Source organism: Cnephaeus nilssonii, assembly GCF_951640355.1.
Source record: "Cnephaeus nilssonii genome assembly, chromosome: 20".
Classification (NCBI taxonomy): domain Eukaryota; kingdom Metazoa; phylum Chordata; class Mammalia; order Chiroptera; family Vespertilionidae; genus Cnephaeus; species Cnephaeus nilssonii.
In genome coordinates, this window is record NC_137091.1 from 50,889,729 (window position 1) to 50,914,468 (window position 24,740).

General features: G+C 54.0%; 2 protein-coding genes and 1 long non-coding RNA gene across 3 annotated transcripts in view; 2 read left to right on the forward strand and 1 right to left on the reverse strand.

Moving 5' to 3' along the window:
* The window catches only part of LOC307092747 (uncharacterized protein), a 185,711-nt gene that overhangs the window by 120,763 nt on the left and 40,208 nt on the right, over positions 1 to 24,740 (forward strand). The gene's annotated exons all lie outside the window — the stretch shown is intronic.
* On the reverse strand, positions 1,344 to 9,397 carry LOC307092816. The gene is made up of 3 exons (XR_013812895.1): positions 9,299 to 9,397; positions 3,189 to 3,303; positions 1,344 to 1,753 (listed from the first exon to the last, which is right to left on the reverse strand). It is a non-coding gene; the product is annotated as an uncharacterized lncRNA (long non-coding RNA).
* Positions 9,561 to 20,053, forward strand: LOC307092637 (uncharacterized protein). Its single transcript, XM_079759986.1, has 3 exons — positions 9,561 to 9,778; positions 14,455 to 14,578; positions 15,681 to 20,053. Exons 1-3 carry the CDS (start codon positions 9,623 to 9,625, stop codon positions 17,504 to 17,506), a joined length of 2,106 nt encoding a protein of 701 aa, XP_079616112.1. The 5' UTR covers positions 9,561 to 9,622; the 3' UTR covers positions 17,507 to 20,053.

Below are 24,740 nucleotides of genomic sequence, written 5' to 3' on the forward strand. Positions count from 1 at the left end.
CCGACCACTCGCCTAACCAATGGACACAGACAATGGGGATGAGGGCATGAGTGGGGGGAATAGAGGGGATAATGGGGGAATAAGGACACATATGTAACACCTTAATAAAGAAATTTTTTAAAAATTATATTCTTCTATTAATAATTTTTAAGTAATTTGGAGATCATAAAGGAATGTGCCTAAATATTACTTGTTACCAAAAAAAATTTTTTAATGAATATTATTAAAACACGGTGTACACAAAAATGGTTGTCCTGTGCAGGTTTCACAGAATGTTATAACTTGTTTTGTCAACTTTCTGGCAATATCTCATCCAAATTGTGCTGTATTAGCTTCATAGCATTTTTTACAATATCTTCGAACATTAGCCACTCTTCCAGTTTTTGTTGCAGTTTGTGACGAGATATTTAAGATATATTTATAGTACTGCTACTTGGAATTTCTCAATCCCAACAATTTATTATATGGACAGCTAATTTCTTCCGAAACTCTGTAATACTATATTCTTCTTGCTAATGTTTTTAAATAAAATATTAGCATTGAGAACAGCAGTATTTAGTAGGAGCTCAAAGCTAGCTTTTTATATAATTTCATGGATTTTCATAATGGTTTATTATAGGCACTCATTTGATCAGATATATCAACTGCTGCTTTTCCGGCATTATAATCCACTACAATTTTTGGTTGCAAGTAGTGACATTATCTATTTTCAACATTCACCATCTCTGACATATGTTTTCTTGAAACAAGTAAGATGTCCCGCTTATCTTTCCATTTTAAAATGGTTATTCCTTTTTTGTTCTCTTTTGCTATAATTTCTCCCCATTTTAATTTCTTTGACATTACTTCATGAGGATTTCCCCGTCAATTTGAACGTAATGTTCCTACTGAATGAGTATTATTGTCGAGTAATTTATATGCTAAATCTAATCTCGTGTACCAGTTGTCTGTGTACAGCGCGTGTCCCTAATTGAATACATCTCTACAAAGAGACATTACAACATTAGTTGGTGTCGTATTTTCTTTTTCTAAACTTTTCCCTGCATATACAGAGCTAAACGGAAAGAAAGACAGAACAGGCTTGGTGCTTAACGTGTTAATTTTGTTGGTTCTGTTCACTTTGCGGGATGCTTTGAAAGGAACATTGTGATCTGTTGGTATGTGGGGATCCCAAAATTTCTATGGTTCTTAAGGAACGGTAGGATGCCAGGAGATTGCTCTTTGTTTACTATTGCTTTATTATTATTATTATTTTTTTAATATATTTTATTGATTTTTTACAGAGAGGAAGAGAGAGGGATAGTTAGAAACATCGATGAGAGAGAAACATCAATCAGCTGCCTCCTGCACACCCCCTACTGGGGATGTGCCCACAACCAAGGTACATGCCCTTGACCGGAATCGAACCTGGGACCTTTCAGTCCGCAGGCTGACGCTCTATCCACTGAGCCAAACCGGTTTTGGCTACTATTGCTTTATTATTGCATTGCTGCCCAAAGCGTTCAGTGTAAGAGTATATGACTCTGGCCCCTAATTTGCAAGATTATTGGGGAGGTCATAGGTCACCTTGAAGAGCGGGCCTTCGTTGTGTTTCTATAAACATATGAGTTTTACTAGAGGCCCGGTGCATGCAATATGTGCACAGGCAGAGTCCCTAGGCCACGGCTGGGGCCTTCCTTCGTTCCACAGCGCTCCCTGGTGGTCAGCACACGTCAGAGTGAGTGATCGAACTCCAGGTGTCCTGGTCGAACTCCTGAGGGGACAATTTGCATATTAGGCTTTTATATATATATACTAGAGGCCCGGTGCACGAAATTCGTGCATGGAGGGGGGTTGTCCCTCAGCCCAGCCTGTACCCTCGCCAATATGGGACCCCTTAAGGGATGTCCGACTGCCCACCAGGATCGGGCCTAAACGGGCAGTCAGATATCCCTCTCACAATCCAGGACTGCTGGCTCCCAACTGCTTGCCTGCCTTCCTTCCTGATTGCCCCTAACCGCTTCTGCCTGCCAGCCTGATCACCCCCTAACCACTCTGCTGCCAGCCTGTTTTCCCCCAACTTCCCTCCTCTGCTGGCCTGGTCACCCCTAACTGCCCTCTCCTGCAGGATTGATCACCTCCAACTTCCCTCCCTTGCAGGCCTGGTCCTTCTCAACTGCCCTCCCTTGCAGGCCGGGTGCCTCCCAACTGCCCTCTCCTGCTGGCCATCTTGTGGTGGCCATCTTGTGTCCACATGGGGGCAGGATCTTTGACCACATGGGGGCAGCTATATTGTGTGTTGCAGTGATGATCAATCTGCATATTACTCTTTTATTAGATAGGATAGAGGCCTGGTACAGGGGTGGGGGTCAGCTGGTTTGCCCTGAAGGGTGTCCCGGATCAGGTGGGGGTTCCCTTGGGGCTTGGGGCGGCCTGAGTGAGGGGCCTGTGGTGGTTTGCAGGCCAGCCACGCCCCCTGGCAACCCAAGCGGAGGCCCTGGTATCTGGAATTTATTTTCCTTCTACAATTGAAACTTCGTAGCCTGGAGCGGAGCCAAGCCTGGGGCTCCCTCCGAGGCCGGCAGCCATTTGTGTTGGGGTTATAATTGAAACTTTGTTGCCTTAAGCGGGTGGGCCTGGCCAGGGTGTGCGGAAAGCTTTGCTTCCCCTGTTGCCGGGGGCAACCCTGGCCTGCTCTCTCACGCTCCATTCTGCCGCCATTTGTTTGAATTTGTTTACCTTCTATAATTGAAACTTTGTAGCTTGAGTGGAGGCTTAGGCCTGCAACAGCTCGTGGAAAGCTTGGCTTCCTCTGTTACCTAGGAAACCTTGCTCTCTGTGGCTGTAGCCCTCTTGGTTTGGGTTAATTTGCATGCTCACTCTGATTGGATGGTGGGCGTGGCTTGTGGGTGTGTCGGAGGTATGGTCAATTTGCATATTTGTCTATTATTAGGTAGGATAGGTTGCTTTGTTCGCAGTACATATTAAATAGTGCTCAGCAACTTTGAGGCAGTGATGTACAAAATTTCATAGGCTGGTGTTTTTTGTTGTAAGACTCTGAGGATTAGGTGGAAGTGCAACTGGAACAGAATCACTGTATTATTACTGAGTGGAAAACTGCAGTAGCCCTGGCCAGTTTGGCTCAGTGGATAGAGCATCGGCCGGTGGACCAAAGGGTCCCGGGATCAATTCTGCTCGAGGGCACGTACCTCAGTTGTAGGCTCTTTCCCATTCCAGGCCGTGGTCAGGACTCATGCAGAAGGCAACCAATTGATGTGTTTCTCTCACATTGACATTTCTGTCTTTCCTTCTCTTCCAGTCTCCCTAAAAACCAATGGAAAAATATCCTCATGTGAGGATTAAAAAAGAAAGAAAGAAAAGGAAAAGGAAGTGGCAGCACGTTAAATAAAGGGTGCGTTTTTTGAACATTCATCCACAAATCTTCCAGACACTGGCTTCTGTGATCTGTGGTTACACACAGTCTCAGGGCCTCCACTACTGTTTCCTGTAGCTGAGGTTATGGGCCAGGAAAACAATCTAACGGTTTTGTGGATTCCCCTGGAATCTCTGGGGTGTTCCCCTCAAGGTGGTCGCTCTACAAGCAAGAAAGCAGAGCCGGGAAGAGGCTGTTCCTTTAGTCAGTCGCAGGAGCCACCAGTCAGCATCCCTGTTGCCTCGGGGGGCAGTCGTCTTCACTGCGTGCCCGTGTTTGCTGCCCCTGCGCAGGGCTGCCCCTCTCAGGACCCGAGGAGAGAGATGGCAGCGTCCATGTAGGCTTGCCAACCTCAGTTTCTAAAAAGGGGGGATATCTAGGCCTTTATTTGGAGCCAGTTTTTAAAGTTTTGAAATGTTTATGTAGCCCTAACCAGTTTGGCTCAGTGGATAGAGCGTCGGCCTGCGGACTGAAAGGTTCTGGGTTTGATTCCAGTCAAGGGCACATACCTTGCTTGCAGGCACAACCCCAGTAGGAGGTGTGCAGGAGGCAGCTAGTCCATGTTTCTGGCTCTCTATCCCTCTCCCTTCCTCTCTAAAAAAATCAATAAAATATATTTAGCCCTGACCGGTTTGGCTCAGTGGATGGAGTGTCGGCCTGTGGACTGAAGGGTCCCAGGTTCGATTCCGGTCAAGGGCATGTATCTTGGTTGCAGGCACATCCCCAGTGAGGAGTGTGCAGGAGGCACCTGATCGATGTTTCTCATCTCATCGATGTTTCTAGCTCTCTATCCCTCTCCCTTTCTCTCTGTAAAAAATCAATAAAATATATTTAAAATATATATATATTTAAAAAATAAAAATAAATAAAATGTCTATGTATTACTCACATGCAACAAAATGCGCTTATCTAATGTGTGCTCTTTGGTGTGCTGTGCTGTGACATACAAGAAATAAGCCAGTCTGTCACATACAGGTGGGGTAAAAACAGGCTTACAGTTGGGAGTGAAACCATTTCTTCTTGTATTATTTTTTATTATAATACTAGAGGCCCGGTGTACGAAATTCGTGCATGGGGGAGGGAGGGTGGTGTCTCTCACAATCCAGGACTGCTGGCTCCCAACTGCTCACCTGCCTGCCTTCCTGATTGCCCCTAACTGCTTCTGCCTGCCAGCCTGATCACCCCCTAACCACTCCCCTGCCGACCTGGTCTCCCCCAACTGCCCTCCCTTGCAGGCCTGGTCCCTCCCAACTGCCCTCCCCTGCTGGCCATCTTGTGGCGGCCATCTTGTATCCACATGGAGGCAGCCATCTTGTGTGTTGGAGTGATGGGCAATTTGCATATCACTCTTGTATTAGATAGGACTAGTGACCCGGTGTGCAAAATCGTGCAAGACCCGGTACTCCGGGCTCCTTGGTGGATTGCCCCAAAGAGGTAGGCCGTAGCTGCGGGCCCCCCAGGCCTCTTCCTCTGCTTCCTCCTCCCCCTCCTCCTCCTCACATTCCCCTTCACCTCCTCATCATCTTCCACTGTGATAATGGCCTCTTCCTTCCCCTGCAGACCAGCTAACCCTGGTACTCCCGTCCCCCTATGCTACAGGTATCTAGGGCCTCTCCACGAAAGCAGGTCGTCTGGTTGGGTCAGACCACGGTGATGCCCGGAGCAGTCACTGACGAGGGCTTCTCCCGACCTACGACAGGGAGACAGTTACAGGCCTGTGTTGGTGTTTTGGGGGATTGGTGAGTGTTCCTTCCCCGCCTGGTGCAGTTGTGGCGGCCATTGTTCCAGTTGTCCGGAAGGGGGCGCTGTGGGACCAGATTCCAGAAGTGGAGGAGGCCTTTCCAGCTGCCTTGCAGCTTGTAGACCTGACACAGCCGTGCCAGTGGGACGTGACTGTTACTCCCCCGGGGTCTGGTTGGGGTCTGTGGCAACAGCATGGGAAGAGAAGGGTGCCCGTAGGGTTCTGGTCCCGGTTGTGGGAGGGGCCGGGAGTCGGGGCTCCCTCACTGAGAAACAGGCGGCAGCCACTGCTGGGGCCTTGCAGGCCTGAGGCAATCCCGGCCCAAAGCCAGGTGCTCGTGCAGACTGCCTGTCCTGCAGCCGGTTGGCGTAGGTCCTGGTGACCGGGCCCAAGTCTGTCACAGGACTTGCCAACCCCGCGGGGTCCATGGGCAAATGGGACCCTGTCAAGGGCTGAAACCCCTGCCCTTGATGGTTTGGCTCAGTGGATAGAGCATCGGTCTGCGGACTGAAGGGTCCCCGGTTCACTTCCATCCATGCCTGTTTGCAGGCACGTGCCCAGTTGCAGGCTCAATCCCCAGTAGGTTGTGTGCAGGAGGCAGCCAATCGATGATTCTCTCGTATCATTAATGTTTCTCTCTCTCTCTCCCTCTCCCTTCCTCTCTGAAATCAATAAAAACGTATTTTTAAACAACGCCATAGGAGTTTCTATGGAGGAAGTACTTTCTAGTCTGATCCGAGAGGGTACGCCACCCCTCCCGGCGACCATGTGGTACACGGATGGGCCACGGAGCGGGAGCCCTGTCTGTGTGGATACAGACGAACTGGGGTTCGATTCTGGTACTGGGCAAAGTAGCCCGTGAGCTGAGCGGAGAGCAGCTGGATGGCTTTGACAACGGAGCCCGGCTGTGTGGCCACTGGGACGGACAGCGGGGCTGTCTCTGACGCCTTGACTTTGTGGGGCGGCAATGGCACAAGCAGCAGTGGCTGGCAGGACGTGGCCCGTGGGGACAGGAGATGTGGGAACCAGGGACTTCCAAAGAGGCAGCAGTGCGCCATTTGAGTGGCCGTCGGCCGCTGCTCGCCCCTGGGAATGGTGAGGCAGAGGCCTTCGCCAGGGTCCGAGGGGTAGCACCTTCCCCCGAAGATCGGCGGTGGCTTCATTGGAAATCGGGGCGCGTGGGGCCAGGTGGCTGAGGGCTGGGGCCGGGCCCTCCACGGGGAATCCCTCACGGCAGGCGGAGGTTGTCCCCACTGTGCCCAGGCACCCCTCCCCCGTCTACATGGCCTCGGGGGAAAGAAGGGCCATGTCCTCAGAGGAGGGCCCCCTGCAACATGGGGTTTCTCACTCTGCACCAGGCTTTGCTTTAAATATATATATATGTGTATATATATATATATTGCCGAAACTGGCCTGGCTCAGTGGATAGAGCGTCGGTCTGCGGACTGAAGGGTCCCAGGTTCGATTCCGGTCAAGGGCATGTACCTTGTTTGCGGGCACATCCCCAGTGGGGGGCGTGCAGGAGGCAGCTGATTGATGTTTCTCTGTCATCGATGTTTCTAACTCTCTATTCCTCTCACTTCCTCTCTGTAAAAAAATCAATAAAATATATTTAAAAAAAAAAAAAAAGAAGAAGAAACATCGATCAGCTGCCTCCTGCACACTCTCTACTGGGGATGTGCCTGCAACCAAGGTACATGCCCTTGACTGGAATCGAACCTGGGACCCTTCAGTCTGCAGGCAGATGCTTATCCACTGAGCCAAACCGGCTAGGGTTTTTTTTAAAAAATATATTCTTATTGATTTCAGAGAGGGAGAGAGGAGAGAGATAGAAACATCTGTGATGAGAGAGAATCATGGATCGGCTGCCTCCCGCACACCCCACACTGCGGATTGAGCCCACAACCTGGACATGTGCCCTTGACCGGGAATCAAACTGTGACCTCCTGGCTCATAGGTCAACACTCAACCTCTGAGCCACGCTGCCCGGGCTCCACCTTATCCTTCCACGTCCTGGCCCGCACTGAACATAGGGTTACACCATCCAGAACACCTTCTTACTCACGCATTAGAATTGGGCAGGAGATGGTTAGTACGTTCCAGCTAAGAGTGAGACAGGCCAGAACGCAGGGGCAATCGGAATAGGGAACCTGAGGCAGAGAGCTGAACAAACCTGCAGAGCGACTTACAGCAGATGCAGAAGGCCCCCTCCCTGGAGACAACACCTAGGCCTCAGCGGCACTTCAGCTCCAGGCCCAGAAAAGCAGCAAAATCAGGTGGGCGACTTGCCCAGGGCCAGCTGCAGTGACCACTCAGTGGAGACCCCACCCTGAGGAAGGCCATAGAAAACTGGTGAATATTTTGCTGAGACCTCCCCTAAGATTCCTGCCTGGCCCTAGCTGGTTTGGCTCAGTGGATAGAGCGTCAGCCTGTGGACTGAAGGGTCCTGGGTTCAATTCTGGCCAAGGGCACATGCCTGGGTTTCGGGCTCCATCCCCAGTGGGGGGCGTGCAGGAGGTAACCAATCAATGATTCTCTCTCATATTGATGCTCTCTCCTTCTCCCTTACTCTCTGAAATCAATAAAGAAATATATTTTTAAAATCCTGCCTGCAAGAGAGAGAGAGAGAAGCCACAAACAAGACAAAGGACCCAGCGTGCTCTCTCCTCCCCAGAGCACACCTGAGCCTCCCTCGCCCCTTCTTTCTCCACAGGCACGCACCTCCTAAACCCTAAGGGACCCCAGGAGCCTTGCAACCAGGGCACACCCCCCTCAACCTGTCCCCAAGGCCTCATTTTCACCGACTTCTTTCCTTTTTACGTAGATTTTTATTGCTTTCAGAGAGGAAGGGAGACGGAGAGAGAGAGAGAGAAATATCAGTGATGAGAGAGATGTTTTGCAAGCCATGAAGCATATGGAGCCTCAGGTCAAACAAGTTTCTTATTCTTTTTAAAAAAATATATTTTATTGATTTTTTACAGAGAGGAAGGGAGAGGGATAGAGAGTTAGAAACATCGATGAGAGAGAAACACTGATCAGCTGCCTCCTGCACACCCCCTACTGGGGTTGTGTCTGCAACCAAGGTACATGCCCTTGACCGGAATCAAACCTGGGACCCTTCAGTCCGCAGGCCGACGCTCTATCCACTGAGCCAAATCGGTTAGGGCCAAACAAGTTTTTTTTTTAAATCTTACCAAAATCTGCCTTCCGCAGTGGCTATTACAGCACCCTACTGCCAATAAAGGAAAAAATAAGAGATGTGCATCGACCAATTATGCTTTTAAGTCACCCAGACAAGGGCGGATCTCCTTATATAGCAGCCAAAAATCAATGGAGCTAAAGCTTTACTGGAAGGTCAAGCTAAAAAGTGAAGCAAATGTATGATGAATTTTCAGTTCTCATTCGTTATGTATATGAGAACCAGCTTTTTGTAATAAAATGTCCTGAAGCTACACATTTAAAATAAATAATAATAGCCCTAGCCGGTTTGGCTCAGTGGATAGAGCATAGGCCTGCGGACTGAAGGGTCCTGGGGTTTGACTCTTATCAAGGGCACATGCCTGAGTTTTGGGCTCGATCCCCAGTGGGGGGTGTGCAGGAGGCAGCTGATCCATGAGTCTCTCTCATCATTGATGTTTCTATCTCTTCCCTCCCCCTTCTTTTCTGAAATCAATAAAAATGTATTTTTAAAAAAGATTTTTAAAACATAATAATACGCCTCAAAAACATTCTGAGCTTCACAAAGTCAGATAAAAATGTTTTCGAAAACATCAGTAATCTCTGTAACCGGTTTGGCTCAGTGAGATAGAGTGTCGGCCTGGGGACTGAAGGGTTCGATTCCGGTCAAGGGCATGTACCTTGGTTGCAGGCACATCCCCAGTAGGAGGTGTGCAGGAGGCAGCTGATCGATGTTTCTAACTCTCTATGCCTCTCCCTTCCTCTCTGTAAAAAATCAATAAAATATTTTTTAAAACACACACACACACACACACACACACACACACACACACACACACACACACCTACACACACACACCTAAGTAATCAGTTGCAGACAAGTAATCAGTTGCAAACAACACGCCCCACAAACATGCAGACCGCCCCCCCCCCCCCACCCCAAACCTAAAACTCATTTGAACCACGACCTGGGATCAAACGCGGGACCGAGGCGTAAGGAGAAGGCGCTCTGACAAACAGGCTCACTTGGCCAGGGCAGCGGCAAATCCGGTGCTCGCCAAGGTCAGTGACTGGGACGCTAGCGTCCACCACCGGCCGGGGAAACTACATTACCCAGAGGGCAACGCGCCGAATGATGGCGGGCGCAGCCAATGAAAGCTCAGGAGAGGGGCGTTGCTGGGCTGCGCCAGGGGTCAGGGCGGGACTTCCGGGTCCTCCTCGTGGCGGTCATTTTGGCCTCTCGGGTCCCTCCACCGGCTCGCCTCTCGGCGCTCCAGAGCCCCCGGTTCGCGATGGAGGAGGCGCCGGAGGGGCCGTCCCCGCTGTGCGGAGGCGAACCGGAGGCCTGGCGAGTCATCACGGTCGGGGATCCGGGCCTCCCGGCCTCGCAGACCCCGCTCCGCCCACAAAGTCCAATGGCGGCGGCCTCGCTGCGGTTCCCGGCGGAGGTGAGTGCGCGTCCCCCGGGAGCGGGCGCCTGTCAGGTCCCGCAGCCCGGGCTCCAGCCCGGCGGTCGGCGGGGCGCTCGGGGGTGACGCCGGGGGTGACGGGGTGCGAGGGGGCACCGGCCTGGGGCCGCGGGGCGGGGACAGCGCCGGGCGGCCGAGCCGGGAGCTGCGGGCAGCCCGGCCCCGGGTTGTGTCCACCGGCGGCGGGGAGGTGCGGCGCGGTCGTGCGGGAGGAGTGTTACTTCCATCCTCAGGGCCCGGGGGCCGCGGGTGGCTGGGAACAAAGGAGGGACATTGTCTCGGATGCGGTCCGAGGGGTCCCCCCAAACTGCCCGGAGGAAGGACCGCGGAGAGAGGGCGGCGGGGCGGGGCGGGGCGGGAGGCGGCGCCCCGGGAGCGAGGACGGACTGGCAGCCCCGCCGGCGGGGCCCCGGGGTCCAGCCTGGACCAGGGAACCGGGAGGTCAAGGGTCGATTCCCGGTCCGGCACTCCCCCGGGGTGCGGGCTGGATCCCCAGTAGGGGGGCGGGGAGCGCAGGAGGCGGCCGATCCATGATTCTCTGTCATCATTGATTTCCTGTCTGTCTCTCCCTCTCCCTTCCTGTCTGAAATCGATAAAAATATATTTTAAAAAAAGAACGGAATTGGCAAGAGTCTGCACTGCGGACCGAGCCCTGAGCGGATGCGGGCATCGCCAGGCCCCGGGGCTGGGCCAGGGCCCTGAGCAGCCTGAGCCCCGGGTCCTGGCGGTGGGTGCCGGGCCCCCCACAGACCTTCAGGCCCACAGGTCCCTGCTGGTGCAGAGCCGCTCAGGGGGCTGGGCTGTGGGGCTGATGTCAGGGCCTCACACTCTTGAGGCCTCTGAGGTTGTGGGGTCCTGGGACTGTCCCGCCCCTCCTCCTGCCCTGGGACCCTGAGTGCAGGTCCCAGGTGGTAAGAAGAGGTTTCAGTGTTTGGCCACCAGTGGAGTGAGGTGTGGGGGGTCCTCCCGGGCACAGATGCCAGGATGTGCAGTGGCATCCGGAGGCGGCCGAGCTGGTTCAGGCACCCGCAGGTGCAGGTGACCTTGCCTTTTTTTTTTTTTTTTTAATATATTTTATTGATTTTTTACAGAGAGGAAGGGAGAGGGATAGAGAGTTAGAAACAACGATCAGCTGCCTCCTGCACACCCCCTACCGGGGATGCGTCTGCAGCCAAGGTACATGCCCTTGACCGGAATCGAACCTGGGACCCTTCAGAAAGCAGGCTGATGCTCTACCCACTGAGCCACACCGGTCAGGGCATCCCACTGGATTATTTTTGCGAGAGACCCCAGATGGCATATTATTCTTCCTACAAATATTTGAATATGTAGGAAGTAAGAGGGTTAAAAAAAAATAATTTTAACCTCTAGCTGGTTTGGCTCGGTGGATGGAGCGGCGGCCTTTCTGATCTGAAGGGTCCAGGTTCCATTCCGGTCAGGGCACATGCCCGGGTTGCGGGCTCGGTCCCCAGTAGGGGGCGTGCGGGAGGCAGCCAATCCATGATTCCCTCGCATCATTGATGTTTCTCTTTCTCCCTCTCCCTTCCTCTCTGAAATAAATAAAAATATATTAAAAATAATTTTTATTTTCAATTAATTTACATATATATATATATATATATATATATATATTAATCCTCCCTCGAGAATATTTTTCCATTGATTTTTAGGGAGAGTGGAAGAGAGAAAGAAAGACAGAGAGAAACATCGATCAGCTGCCTCCTGCACGCTCCCCACTGGGGATGAGTCTGCAACCAAGGTACATGCCCCTGACCGGAATCGAACCCGGGACCCTTCAGTCCGCGGCCCACGCTCTATCCACTGAGCCAAACCTTCTAGGCCTGTCCTTGCTTTCTTATGGGAACTGGGAACAGTTGGGACAGGAGCCCAATTTTTTTTAAATATGTTTTTATTGATTTCAGACAGGAAGGGAGAAGGAGAGGGAGTGATAGAAACATCAGGGATGAGAGAGAATCATTGATTGGCTGCCTCCTGCAGGCCTCCCACTGGGGATCGAGCCCACAACCCAGGCATGTGTCCTTGATCAGAGTCAAATCCTTGGACCCTTCAGTCCACAGGCCTATGCTCTATCCACTGAGCCACACCGCTAGGGCAGGAGTCAGACCTGGAGCAGCTTTGTGACAGTCAGGGTTCTGTCTGCAGGTGATGGGGCCGTGGGAGGTTGGCAGCCGTGGAGGCAGGGGATCTGACCCAGGGCCCGTGAGGCTCCGGGTGGCTGCAGCGTGGAGGGCGGGGTGGGTGTGGTTGACGGGGCAGGAAGACCAGGGAGGAGGCGGCTGGGATCGCCTGGGAGAGTGTGATGGGCACGGGGCCATGATGGTGGAGGTGGAAACGGGAGACACAGTTGGGTTTCGGCGTTTTAGGTGTGGTCCCCTGGATTTTGGTTTTTGTGTGTGTTTTTTAAATGTTATGTATTGATTTTAGGGAGACAGGAAGAGTGATATATAGAGAGAGAGACATTGATTTGTTCGACTTATGCATTCACTGGTTGATTCTTTTTTTTTTTTTTTTTTAATATAATTCATTGATTTTTTACAGAGAGGAAGAGAGGGGGAGAGAGAGTCAGAAACATCGATGAGAGAGAAACATAGATCAGCTGCCTCCTGCACACTCCCCACTGGGGATGTGCCCGCAACCAAGGTACATGCCCTTGACCGGAATCGAACCTGGGACCCTTCGGTCCGCAGGCCAACGCTCTATCCACTGAGCTAAACCGGTTTTGGCTGATTCTTGTATGTCCCCGGGCAGGGGATCACACCCTGAACCTGCAACCTTGTCCTATCGGGACAGCTCTCCTCCCAACTCAGCAACCCACCAAGGGCACTGCCTGGGTTTGAGAGAGAGACAGACAGACAGACAGACAGACAGAGGAGGCAGGGATGGCATGGAAACGTGGGTTCAGCTCCTGGAGAATGGGAAGTCCGGAGCAGGGAGAGCAGTGTGCGTGGAGGATATCGGGTTTGTTTCTGGCCTGTGAGGGATGAGAAGTTTGGGAGCAGTTCCTGGAGGGGTTCAGGGTGGAGACTCCCCAGAAGGGAGTGGAGGTGTCTGGACCGGAAGGAGTCACAGCTCACTGTAATATGGGGACTCCTGGTGGGGAGGAGGATGGTGGTAGCTGCTCAGGACGAGGAGGCCCAGGCTGAGGCCCGGCTTCCTGTTTGGGCCTCTGATTGTGGGCTGTCACACATGGGTGACGGACGAGGCGGTCATGTGGAGGGTGGGAGACTGCGGTTGGTAGTGGTCATGGCCTCCAAGGGGTGCGTGGCCATGAGATGGGTGGAGGCAGAGGAGTAACTCACACGGGATGGGGTGGGGGGCGCTGGTCCGCAGTCACGGCTCTAGGGCCTCCCCAAGACGTCGCTGTGACCGTCGGCGTGGCTGGGGAGTGGCACCGGCTGGCAGACTAGCCCAGTGCGCTGTGGTCTTTGGGAAGCTCAGTGGCCTGGGGGGGCGGGGTTGGGCCTTGTGGGGGTGCGGAGAGGGGAGGCTGTGACTGTGAGGGGACGTCAGGTGCAGCCCCATGGGGAGGCTGTGGGCACCCGGGAGCCCATGTGGTTCTCATGGGTGATGTGGGAACAAGGAGCGTCAGGGAGGGAGGCCTTCGGGGCGGGACTCCAGCCGCCCCTGTGAGTGTGGACCGTCAGCGTCCGGCAGTGCTCGATCCTCTAGAATTTTCCAAACGTTCTCTGGACCCCACTTGCTGAGTAATGAAGAGAGGGGCCGAGGAGAAGACTGGGGTGTGGGACAGGAGGGGGCGGGGCTGTGGGAGTGCGGGCGGGAGGGGTGGTGGGAAGAGCGATGTGAGCTCACGGCCAGGGCCCTGGCACTGACCGAGGGAAAGGTGAGCCCGGTCTGTTGCATCTGGTGGAAGGGGGGAGGGCCTCATTCCGGTTCACAGCTGGAGCCATTGGTCCGCCCGCCCGCCCGCAGCTGAGGCGGATACAGTGAGGGGGGCCTGGGGAGACAGGGTGTCAGAGCACTGAGGCTGGAATCTCACTGGACGGAGCGGGTGAGCCGGGGCGGGTCAGGGAGGTGGTTCCCTCGTATCATATGGTGAGAACAAGGCTGATGGGACCACGCTGTCCCTGTCCCGCAGGCTGACCCTGTCCCTGTCCCACAGGCTGTGCCTTTGCAGTCGTGCTTCTGGGAGTGGAGCGTGTGGTGCAGAGTTCATGGGGCAGAGTTCATGGGGCAGCGTTCATGGGGCAGAGTTCATGGGGCAGCGTTCCGTGCCGAGCGCAGGGCTGCCTCAGCGCCTGGGGTGGTGCTGAGCGTGGAGGCTGAGGCCGTGTTTCCTGTTCCTGAGGGACCGTGTGCAGGTCACAGGGCGTTCGTTGCCTGACGAGATGAGTGTCCGATCACTCCCTCCTGCTCAGTGGCAGCTTCTCCCCTTCCCCATGTCGGTGACCCCCACTGTGTTCACGGGGGCGGGTGGCCTAACGGCCAGGCTCAGCACAGGTGTCACCTCTGCCCCTCGCCCTGTTGTCGTGGGAAGAGACGGAGCGTGACTTGGATGGGCCGAGGCCTGGTGTCTCCTCAGGTGGGCGGGAGCAGATGAACGAAGATGTCGGGTCTGGAGAACTTAAACTCCCAGGAGAGAAGCTGACATGGCTGAACTGTGCTTCCTGTGACAGGACATGAGCTTTGAGGACGTGACCGTCGCCTTCTCCCAGGAGGAGTGGGGGCTCCTGGATGCGGCCGAGAGACTTCTCTACTGCGAGGTGATGCTGGAGATCTGTACGCTCGTGGCGTCCGTGGGTAAGGCCTGCATGCTTTTCCTGGTGTCCTGAGGTCACACCCTGCCTTCCCTTCTTCTCCGGAAATAGCTGTCATCCCACAGCCCGGCCGGGGGCTCTGCTCATTACCCCGTTTCCTGTCACGTGTGCCGGTGCTGAGCTGTGGAGTGCCTGCCCCGTGGACACCCCGAGCGGCCCTAACACCTGTTGCCTCAACAAGTGCGGGAGAGTCTGGGAGTCAGGAGTCTTGCAGACAGCTTAACGCACCGCTTCTTCCGCCTCTCCCTGAGGGTGGCCGTGTCCAGATCCGTGGCCCCCGTTGCTGCCCCTTCCTCTCGCTGAGCGTTCTTTGTGACTTCCTGTGCCGGGTCATGGTCATCACTTCCGTGAGCCATGGACTTCCTGTCAGGTCTCCCCGATGCCGATGTCTGCGAGCTGCTCTTCCCCGTGCTGGCTGCTCACCCCTGTTGTCCTCATTCGGACCCGGGTCACTGAGGAGATGGGCAGCGGGGGTGCCGGGAGCCCTGGTTTCTTCACAGGGTGCGCATGTCCAGGTGGTCTCAGGGGCTCCCGGGCGGGTGGCGACTGGGGAAGAGCGTGCCCTGGGGGCTGGTTCAGATCCTGCCAGGAGTCTGCTGTTTCCAGTCGCGTGTGGTGCCTGTGCCGCCGGCCGCACCGATGCTGACACCGGGCGGTCCTGTCCTGTGACCTGTGCCTCCAGCCGCCGCCCCTCCGGCCCCTGCGCATTGCCTGCTGCCGCCAGCGCTGACCTGCCACGGCTCGGAGGGGCGCACGGCCTCACCTGGTCTGTGGACGCCACGCCGCCCATTTACTGAGTTTCATTGGCCGCGTCACCGGCCAGCAGGCCTTGCTGGAAGCCGTCAGCGCAAGGGGCATCTGGAGACCCTGCTTCCCTCCCGGGTGGTGCATGCCGCCCGTGTGGGGTTTCTGGTGAGGTCTCCCCTATTTTGTGATCTTCCGAGGCCAGCAGCACGCTTCAGCCTGCCTCCCGGGCTCTTGTCCGACGGTCCCAGGAAACCCCGCGTGGGGTCCGACAGGCCCTTGTGCTGGGCTCGCCCCTACCCCCGTGCCTCACCCTCTCCTCGGCGTTTCTCTGCTTCCAGGTTATTGGCACAAACCGGAGGACGCGGCGGCGCCTGCTGAGCAGATGGTGCCGGCAGAAGGAGAGGCGCAGGTCGGGGCGCCCGAGACCGCGCCGGCCGCGGAGAAAACACACTCCTGTGAGCAGTGCGTCTTGGTCCTGAAAGCTATCTTCCACCTGACGGAGCTCCAGGCCGGGAACCCGGAGCAGAGAGCCTTCTTCAGCGACGCGTGTGTGAGGGGCTTCTGCTTCCGGGCAAACATCCACCAGCAGCAGCGGGAGGCCGGCGCCCAGGAGCCCTGGAAGGGGGACGCGGACAGGGCCTCGCTCATGACCAGCAACAGCTTCTACGTGTCCGGGGCACCGTTCGCCGCCAGGGAGGCCGAGGAGGACTTCGCTGCCGCCCCCGGCCTCCTCCAGCACCAGCCCACGCAGAGCACCGAGGAGCCGCACAGCGTCATTGAGAGCTGGCAGGCCGTCCACAGCGGGACGGGTCCGCGCCAGTGGGGGGAGTGTGAGAAGGCCGCCTTCCACAGCCCGGACCTGGGGCAGCAGCAGAGCGTCTACACGGGAGAGGGGCTGTTTGAGTGTAGCCAGTGCGGGAAGGCCTCGATACAGATCTTCAACCTCATGCTGCACAGGAGCGTCCACCCCGGGGAGAGGCTGCCCTACGAGTGCGGCGTGTGCGGGAAGTGCTTCAGCTGTGAGTTCTTCCTCCTCCGGCACCAGAGTGTGCACACGGACGGGAAGCCCTACGAGTGCAGTGTGTGTGGGAAGTGCTTCAGCTGCAAGTACACCCTCATCCAGCATCAGAGAATCCACTCCGATGAAAAGCCTTACGAGTGCAGTTTTTGTAAGAAATGCTTTAGCTACAAATTCAATCTCATGAGACACGAGAAAATCCATACCGGGGAAAACCCGTACGGATGCAGTGACTGTGGAAAGTCCTTCAGCCACAGCTCCGCCCTCATCCGGCACAAGAGAGTCCACACTGGAGAAAGGCCCTACGAGTGCAGTGACTGTGGGAAGACCTTCACAAACAGCTCTGCCCTCATTCAGCACCAGCGAGTTCACACTGGAGAAAAGCCGTATCAGTGCAGTGAATGTGGGAAGTGCTTCCGGCAGAGCTCTGCCCTCATCTATCACCAGAAAGTTCATGCGGGAGAAAAGCCGTATGAGTGTGGGGATTGCGGCAAGTGCTTTCGGTACAATTACATCCTCATTCAGCACCGGAAAGTTCACACTGGAGAGAGGCGGTATGAATGCGGTGTTTGTGGGAAACGCTTCATCTACAACTTCAACCTCATTAAACACCAAAGAATTCACACTGGCGAAAAGCCGTACGTGTGTAGCGATTGTGGGAAGGCCTTTAGACGAAGCTCCTCCCTCATTCAGCACAAGAGTGTTCACAGTGAGGAAAGACCTTACGAGTGCAATGAGTGCGGGAAGTCCTTTACCCGGGCATCTAACCTCCTTAGGCACTGGAGAGTTCACACAGGAGAGAGGCCCTATGAGTGTAGTGATTGTGGCAAGTCCTTCAGCCACAGCTCCGCCCTCATTCAACACAAAAGGGTGCACACTGGAGAAAGACCTTATGAGTGTAATGAGTGCGGGAAAACTTTCACCCGCACGTCTAACCTCCTTAGACACTGGAGAGTTCACACTGGAGAAAGGCCCTATGAGTGTGCTTATTGTGACAAGTCCTTCAGCCACAGCTCCGCCCTCATTCAGCACAAAAGGGTGCACACTGGAGAAAGGCCTTATGAGTGTAATGAGTGCGGGAAGTCTTTTACCCGCACGTCTAACCTCCTCAGACACCGGAGACTTCACACTGGGGAAAAGCCTTAGTGGTGCAGGGAATGCTGTGTTTCCTCTCAGGCTAACAGCACTGGGGGAGACCCTCAGAGACCCATTTAGCTGCATTAAAACCTGTTTTAGCGAACACACAGTGCTAGATTCCTCGTGAGTCGTCGGTCCGAGTGAGGCTTTAAGGAGGGCCGTTGCACTCTCCCACCTGCCCAGGGCTGTTCCTAGGTTGATGGCACTGCTAGGTTTTGTAGCTGAGGCCTCCCCACAGGGCTCGCCTGCACAGTCACGCCCCTGCGTGCTCAGGGAAGCCGCCCTCCGTGCTCTCCTGCGGGAGGAAATGAGGAATCCGCAGGCCTCTTGGGGGGCCCCCTCCTTCCTTTCTCTCCGCTAGGGGCGGACCTGGCCCGGTGCTGGTCAGAGGACCCGCCCTCAGCTAAGAAGAGCTACCTTCTTTACGGACATTGTTCTCACATGGACGCTGTGATGAATTCTCCCAGGTTCTCCTTCGCCAGCCTGGACACTTCGCTGTAAGCTTCTCTGGATCGTGGTATGTTTGTGAAGGTCTCGGTACCTTTCATCTTGGTGGTTGTATAGTCACTGCGTGAGGTAATGTGGAATAAGCATTGTGATCTGCCAGCGTATGGAGGGGCATGTTTGTGGGGATCCCTAACTGTCTGTGTCCCGAAGGGACGGTGATAGCGGAGAGTCGCTCTGTCCCATGTTGGCTAAGTGTGTGTTGCTGCCCAAGGCCTCGCAACAAAGACTGCATGACTCCGTGGTCCTGATGTAAATCCTGGCGCCACGATTATGGGGGGTGGGGGTCAGAGGTCACTCTGAAGAGGGGGCATTTTTTTGTGCTTCTGTGGACAATATGAATTTTATTCCCCTTTTTACTGTGTACATTGCGTACTTCCGCCTGTGCTGGGGGCCGGCAAGGGAGCCACGGGCCGTGGAGGATGGGCCGTCAGAGGTGGAGTGATTGTAAGTCTCAGGGTGAGGGGGGACCACAGTTGGGACAGAAGCGCTGTGTTCACCGTGAGGGGGAGACCAGCAGCTTAGAACGAGGGTGTCTCTTCTGGGAGCTCAGCCACAGATGTCCCGGGGCCTGTGGCTTCCGTGGTCCGTGGCCGCAGACCCTCTGTGACCTCTGTAACTGCTTCTCCCAGCTTTGTGGACCCCGCGCCTCTGAGGGGTGCGCTCCAGGCCGTTGCTCTAAGACGAGCAAACCGAGCGGGAAGGAAGGTGACGTATGTAGCCATTCCCAGGACGTCTTTGCGGCCCCGTCGGCATTCCTGTGGCTCGAGGGCAGGAGTCTTCCTCGCGGGCCAGTATTCGCCGCCCTCCCGCATGGCTGCGCCTCCCGGGACCCGAGGGGGGAGAGGTAGGGTCCGCATAGGCTTGCCGGCCGGACTCCCTTAGAAAAGAGGGCTGTTCGGTCTCATCGGAACCGGTGTTTAAAGCTTTATTCATGTATATATGTACAATCCACATGCAACCAAGTGCACTTACCCAACGTGTACTGTTTGGTGAGCTTTGACTACGGATAAAGCTATGAAACCATCCACAGCAAATGGACTGGCCTGTCACTCACACGCAGGGTGGGACAGATGTAGGTGTCAAGTAGTGAGTACGTGAGACATAGAGATTATTCTTGTATTATTTATTAATTCTGATGGCGATTCCCATGCTGTCCATCTACTTTTGCTCCCCCCTGTTTACCACCTGCCCTTTTATAACCTCTCCCGCCTGCCACAGCCCTAAACGCAGCCATTGATCGCCTTTATTTACAATAGATAGATTAGTTCGTATTTCCTATAACGTCATAGGTGTATGCTCTCGAGAAAATAACGGTTTCCTTCACGCAGCACAATTATGTCAAGATTCCAACAGTAATGCCGATGTGAATAGCTGATTCTTTTTACTCTTAGGCGTAGTCTGTTCTGTAAATAGCCCCTTGGTTTACCCATTGATCTGCCTATGCTTAGGGTTACTTCCGGGTTTGCGGTATTACAAATAAAGCTGCTACGAACGTGTGCTCTCCGTGCTTTCTGTCGATCCGTGCTGTGTTTCTCCCACGCGTACAGTGTGGACAAACGTTTACGTTTTTACAAAATGCGGAGCTGTGATCTACGATGGCCCTTTGCCTTCCCACCCCCCGCGGTGTGTGAAGACTCCGATTCTCCTGCCCCTGCGCCAGCCCTTCCCGGGGCTCAGGTTTTAAATTCCCCGGATGGCAGCGGAGTGGAAGCTTTTTGTTTCGGGTCCAGCTCCCTAACAGCTCACGAGGGTGAGCATGTAGCCATGCATTTGTTCATGACACACTGCCTCTGTCTCCTTGGCAAAATGTCTGCTCAGAACCCCCGCCCGCTCCCTTGCTGTGAATTCCTTGTTTTAATGGACGGGATGACACTAGCGTCCAAACACGTGTTGGAATGTCACTCATTCGTCAGTGACCTGAGGGACTTCTTTGCCCGATGGAACAGTTTCCGTGCTTTTTTAAATACAGTTTTATTGATTTCAGAGAGGAAGGGAGGAGAGGAAAATAGAAACATCGATGGTGAGAGAATCATTGATTGGCTGCCTCCTGCCCCCTGCCCCACCCCCCACCCCCCGCCACTGGGGGGATCAAGCCCGCCACCTGTGTGTGTGCCCGGACCGGAAACCGGACCGTGACTGGTTCATAGGGTTAAGCACTAGGCCGGGCCAGCTGGGTGGAAGTGTGTGTTTTACATGCTTTTCACAGCGTACACAGCAGCAGAGAGAGTCGCCCCTGAGGCCACATGCCAGCTGTCCGTGTGCCCTGGTTCCTCAGGAGGCACGCTCCCCGCACGGCCACCGGGTCCCCTGGACTCTCCGGTCCGCGCTGTCCCTGTCGGCAGGACGTCCTCCGGAGACACAGACCAGGAGGCGGGAGGTGGCGGGCTGGCCCACACTGACTGGTGGTGCAGGGTCATCTCACCCCAACTTTTTTTTTTAATGAAAGAGGAACTTTATTCTTTAATTTTCTCCCACCTGAGGGTATATTTTTGTTGATTTTAGAGAGGATGAAAGAGAGAATCATCGGGATAAGAGAAACGTCGGTTGCCTCCCTTAGGCACCCAGACCCGGGGACGGAACCTGCACACGGGGTGTGTGCCCCGACTGGGACTCCGTCCCGTGACCTCTCCGTGTCCTGGGCCACTCCGACCAGCTGAGCCACCGGCCAGGGCCCCACACACCCGCTTTAGGGAAACCATTCCTAACGCTTGGGCCTGGGCCTGGGCCTGGTCTGTTAACCCATTACCTTAGGCCAGTGGTTCTCAGCCTTCCTGATGCCGCGACCCTTTAATACAGTTCCTCATGTTGTGGTGACCCCCAACCATAACATTATTTTCGTTGCTACTTCATAACTGTCATTTTGCTACTGTTATGAATCGTTATGTAAATATCTGTTTTCCGATGGTCTTAGGCGACCCACAGGTTGAGAACCGCTAGCAGGGTCGCCTAAGACCATCGGAAAACACAGATATTTACATTACGTTCGTTAACAGTAGCAAAATGACAGTTAGGAAGTAGCAACGAAAATAATGTTACGGTGGGGGGTCACCACCACATGAGGAGCTGTAAAGGGCCGCGGCGTCAGGAAGGTTGAGAACCGCTGCCGTAGGCCCTCCGGAGAGTCGGGCAGGGAACCGGGGCCCAGTGGATCCATTGTGCGTCCCCGGAAATCTCCGCACCGGAGACTGAATGAAGGTGTCCACAAGGGCCCATGCCTTTGAGGTCTTTTTTGGTTTAGTCCTTCCTTGAGGATGTTTTCCCATTGCTTTTCGGAGGGACTGGGCGGGAGGGAGGGAGGGAGGGGGAAGGAGGGAGAGAGAAACATCGATGTGAGAGAAACATCCTTTGGTTGCCTCCCGCACCCACCCCACCCACCCCGATGGAGAGGGGGAGCGAAGCCGAAACCCAGGTACTGCCCTTGACTGGGAACCCAGCCCTCAGCCCTTCCATGTGCAGGCTGGTGCTCTAACCACTGAGCAACAGGCCCAGGATGAGATCTTCTCCTTGGCGTTGGAGTCCTGAGGCCGTGTACACAGGCACAGCATATACCCCCACCCAACCCCCAGCCCCGCAGGGTAGGCCCTTTAATGAACCCAGTTAGCCAAGAGCAAGCAGGAATGCATGGTCTCTTTGGAGCAGTCAGCCTGCCCCCTACAGCATGATCTTGATTATACCCGCGGCTTTGTTTTGTTTTAAATATATTTTATTGATTTTTTACAGCGAGGAAGGGAGAGGGATAGAGAGTTAGAAACATCGATGAGAGAGAAACATCGATCAGCTGCCTCCTGCACACTCCCCACTGGGGATGTGCCTGCAACCAAGGTACATGCCCTTCATCGGAATCGAACCTGGGACCCTTCAGTCCACAGGCTGATGCTCTATCCACTGAGCCAAACCAGCTATGGCCGTGGTCGGCAAACTGCGGCTCGTGAGCACGTGCAGCTCTTTGGCCCCTTGAGTGTGGCTCTTCCACAAAATACCACGGCCTGGGCGAGTCTATTTTGAAGAAGTGGCGTTAGAAGAAGTTTAAGTTTAAAAAATTTGGCTCTCCAAAGAAATTTCAATCGTTGAACTACTGTTGACATTTGGCTCTGTTGACCAATGAGTTTGCCGACCACTGGGTTAGGGCTTTATTGATCTTTTTTAAAGAGAGAGGAAAGGCAAAGGAGAGAGATCTAGAAACATCAATGAGAGAGGAACATCATTGAATGGCTGCCTCCTGCACACACCCTACTGGGGATGGAGACCACAACCCGGACATGTGCCCTGACCAGGAATCGAACCCTGACCTGGATCAACACTCAACCACTGAGCCAGACCAGCTGGGCTATATATATCCTATATAATAAAGAGCTAATATGCTAATTAGACCAAACAGCAGAACGACTGTCCAGACGATCTTCTGGATGAAGCCAGGGCTGCGAGGGCTGGCCGAGGCTGCAAGGGCCGAGCCCCTTGCACGAATTTCATGCATTGGGCCTCTAGTGTGTGTGTGTGTATATATATATATATATATATATATATAATTTTTTTAAAATATATATTTTTATTGATTTCAGAGGGGAATGAAAAGAGAGAAACATCAATGATGAGAGAGAATCATTAACGAATTCCTCCTGCACGCCCCACACTGGGGATGAAGCCCTCAACCCAGGAATGTGCCCTGGCCCAGAACCGAACTGCGGCCTCCTGGTTCATGGGTCGGTGATCAGCCCCTGAGCCACGCCAGCCAGGCTCCCCACGGGGTTTTATTTTACAGAGGTGACCGAATGGGGACTGGGAGAGTGATGCCTCTATGAGACGTTTTTATTGCTCACAGTGCCCAAGAGCAGAGACGGGCTGTGTCCCACCTGGCCACAGGGGAAAGCGACAGTGAGGGCCACACGGCAGGCAGGAGTGAGGAGACCACGGCCCCAGCCTTTCTGGTAGGTTCCTGGAGAAAGGCAAGGCCGGAAGCAGAGACCACGTCAGACACGAGAGTTTGAATCACTCTGGCCGGCGCTGGTGCATAGGGTAGCCCCCAGTCTCCTGCTACCTCGCCCTGGTTTGATTTATTTTTTAAAAATACATATTTCTTTATTGATTTCAGAGAGGGAGAGATAGAAACAGCAATGATGAGAGAGAATCATTGATCGGCTGCCTCCTCCTGCACGCCCCCCACTGGGGATCCAGCCCGAAACCTGGGCATGTGCCGTTGGCCGGAATCAAACCTGGGACCCTTCAGTCCATAGGCCGACGCTCTATTCACTGAGCCACACCAGCTAGGGCTGCTCGCCAGTTTTCTGATAAATACTAGCAACTAAATACGATACTTCTGATGTGTCCATTTTTCCCCTGGACCATGCTGACAGTTGGAACCAGCTGTAAGTTTCTGTGGTGAGTCTTGGGAAGAAGTAGCATTCCTTCACCTGCGGCTGCCCCTGGCGGTGTGAGCAGAGGAAGGCTAGTCCCCCGCAGGGACTCTGACCAACAGCTTCCAGATGGTCACTTTCCTTTGCATCCACCAGGGGTCCCCGTTCCAAGGTCAGGTGGGAAACATTGCCAGACTGTGTTCAACTTGCATTACAGCCCAGGGCGGCATTCATGTTTTTTGGTTTTGTTTTTTTAATGTTTTGATTTTCAGAAATATAAATCAAAATCCTTGTAGCTATAGAAATCAGAGCTTGCTTTTTTTAAAAAATATATAGTTTTACTGATTTCAGAGAGGGAGGGACAGGGAAGCATCCATGATGAGAGAGACTCATGGATCGGCTGCCTCCTGCACACCCCACACTGGGGATCGAGCCCACACCCCGGCATATGCCCTCGACTGGCATCAAACCCAGGACCCTTCAGTCCACAGGCTGACGCTCTATCCACTGAGCCACACCAGCTCGGCCCCTTTATCTTGAGGGTGCCCTGCAGATTTCCCTTTTTCGGAGACGATGATGGGCCCTGTATCAGTCTGCTTGGGCTCCTATAACAAAGCACATCGCGCTGGCAGTTTAAACAGCAGAAACTAATTTATTTTGACGTATTTCCAGGCTGGAAGTCACATGAAGGTGTCAGCGGGTGGGTTTTTCCTGAGGCCTCTCTCCTTGGCTTGCAGATGGCTGGCTTCTGTGTCCTCACATGAGTGCTACACTGCGTGTGTGTGTGTGTGTGTTTTAATCTCTTTTTGTGAGGACACCAGTCCAATCTATTGACTGTATAATTACATTTTTATAGACCTTGTTTTCAAATACAGTCACATTCTGAGTTACTGGGGGTTACAATTTCTGTGCATGAATCATCCGTATACAATTCAGCCCAGAAGAGCCCCCGTGAATCATTTTAGAAAAAGCTAACATTGCCCAGCCAGTGTTGCTCAGTGGTTGTGCGTTGACCCATGAAGCAGGAAATCGGAGGTTCAATTCTAGGTCACGGCACATGCCTGGGTTGCAGGCTTGATCCTCAGTAGGGGGCGTGCAGGAGGCAGCCAATCTATGATTCATTCTCATCATTGATGTTTTTCTCTCTGTCTCCCTTCCTCTCTGAAATCAATAAAACTATATTTAAAAAAATTCAGAAAAGAGCTAACATTAATTAAGGACCTCTCTGGAGGATTATCAGTTGTACAACACTACCCACAAACCTGCCAACCTCCCCCAAACCTAAAGGTGTCATTTCAGTCATGACCAGGAGCCCAACCCCCAACCTTGGCTTGAGGAGAAGACCCTCTAACAGATTGACCTACTCAGCCAGAGTCTAGGCCACA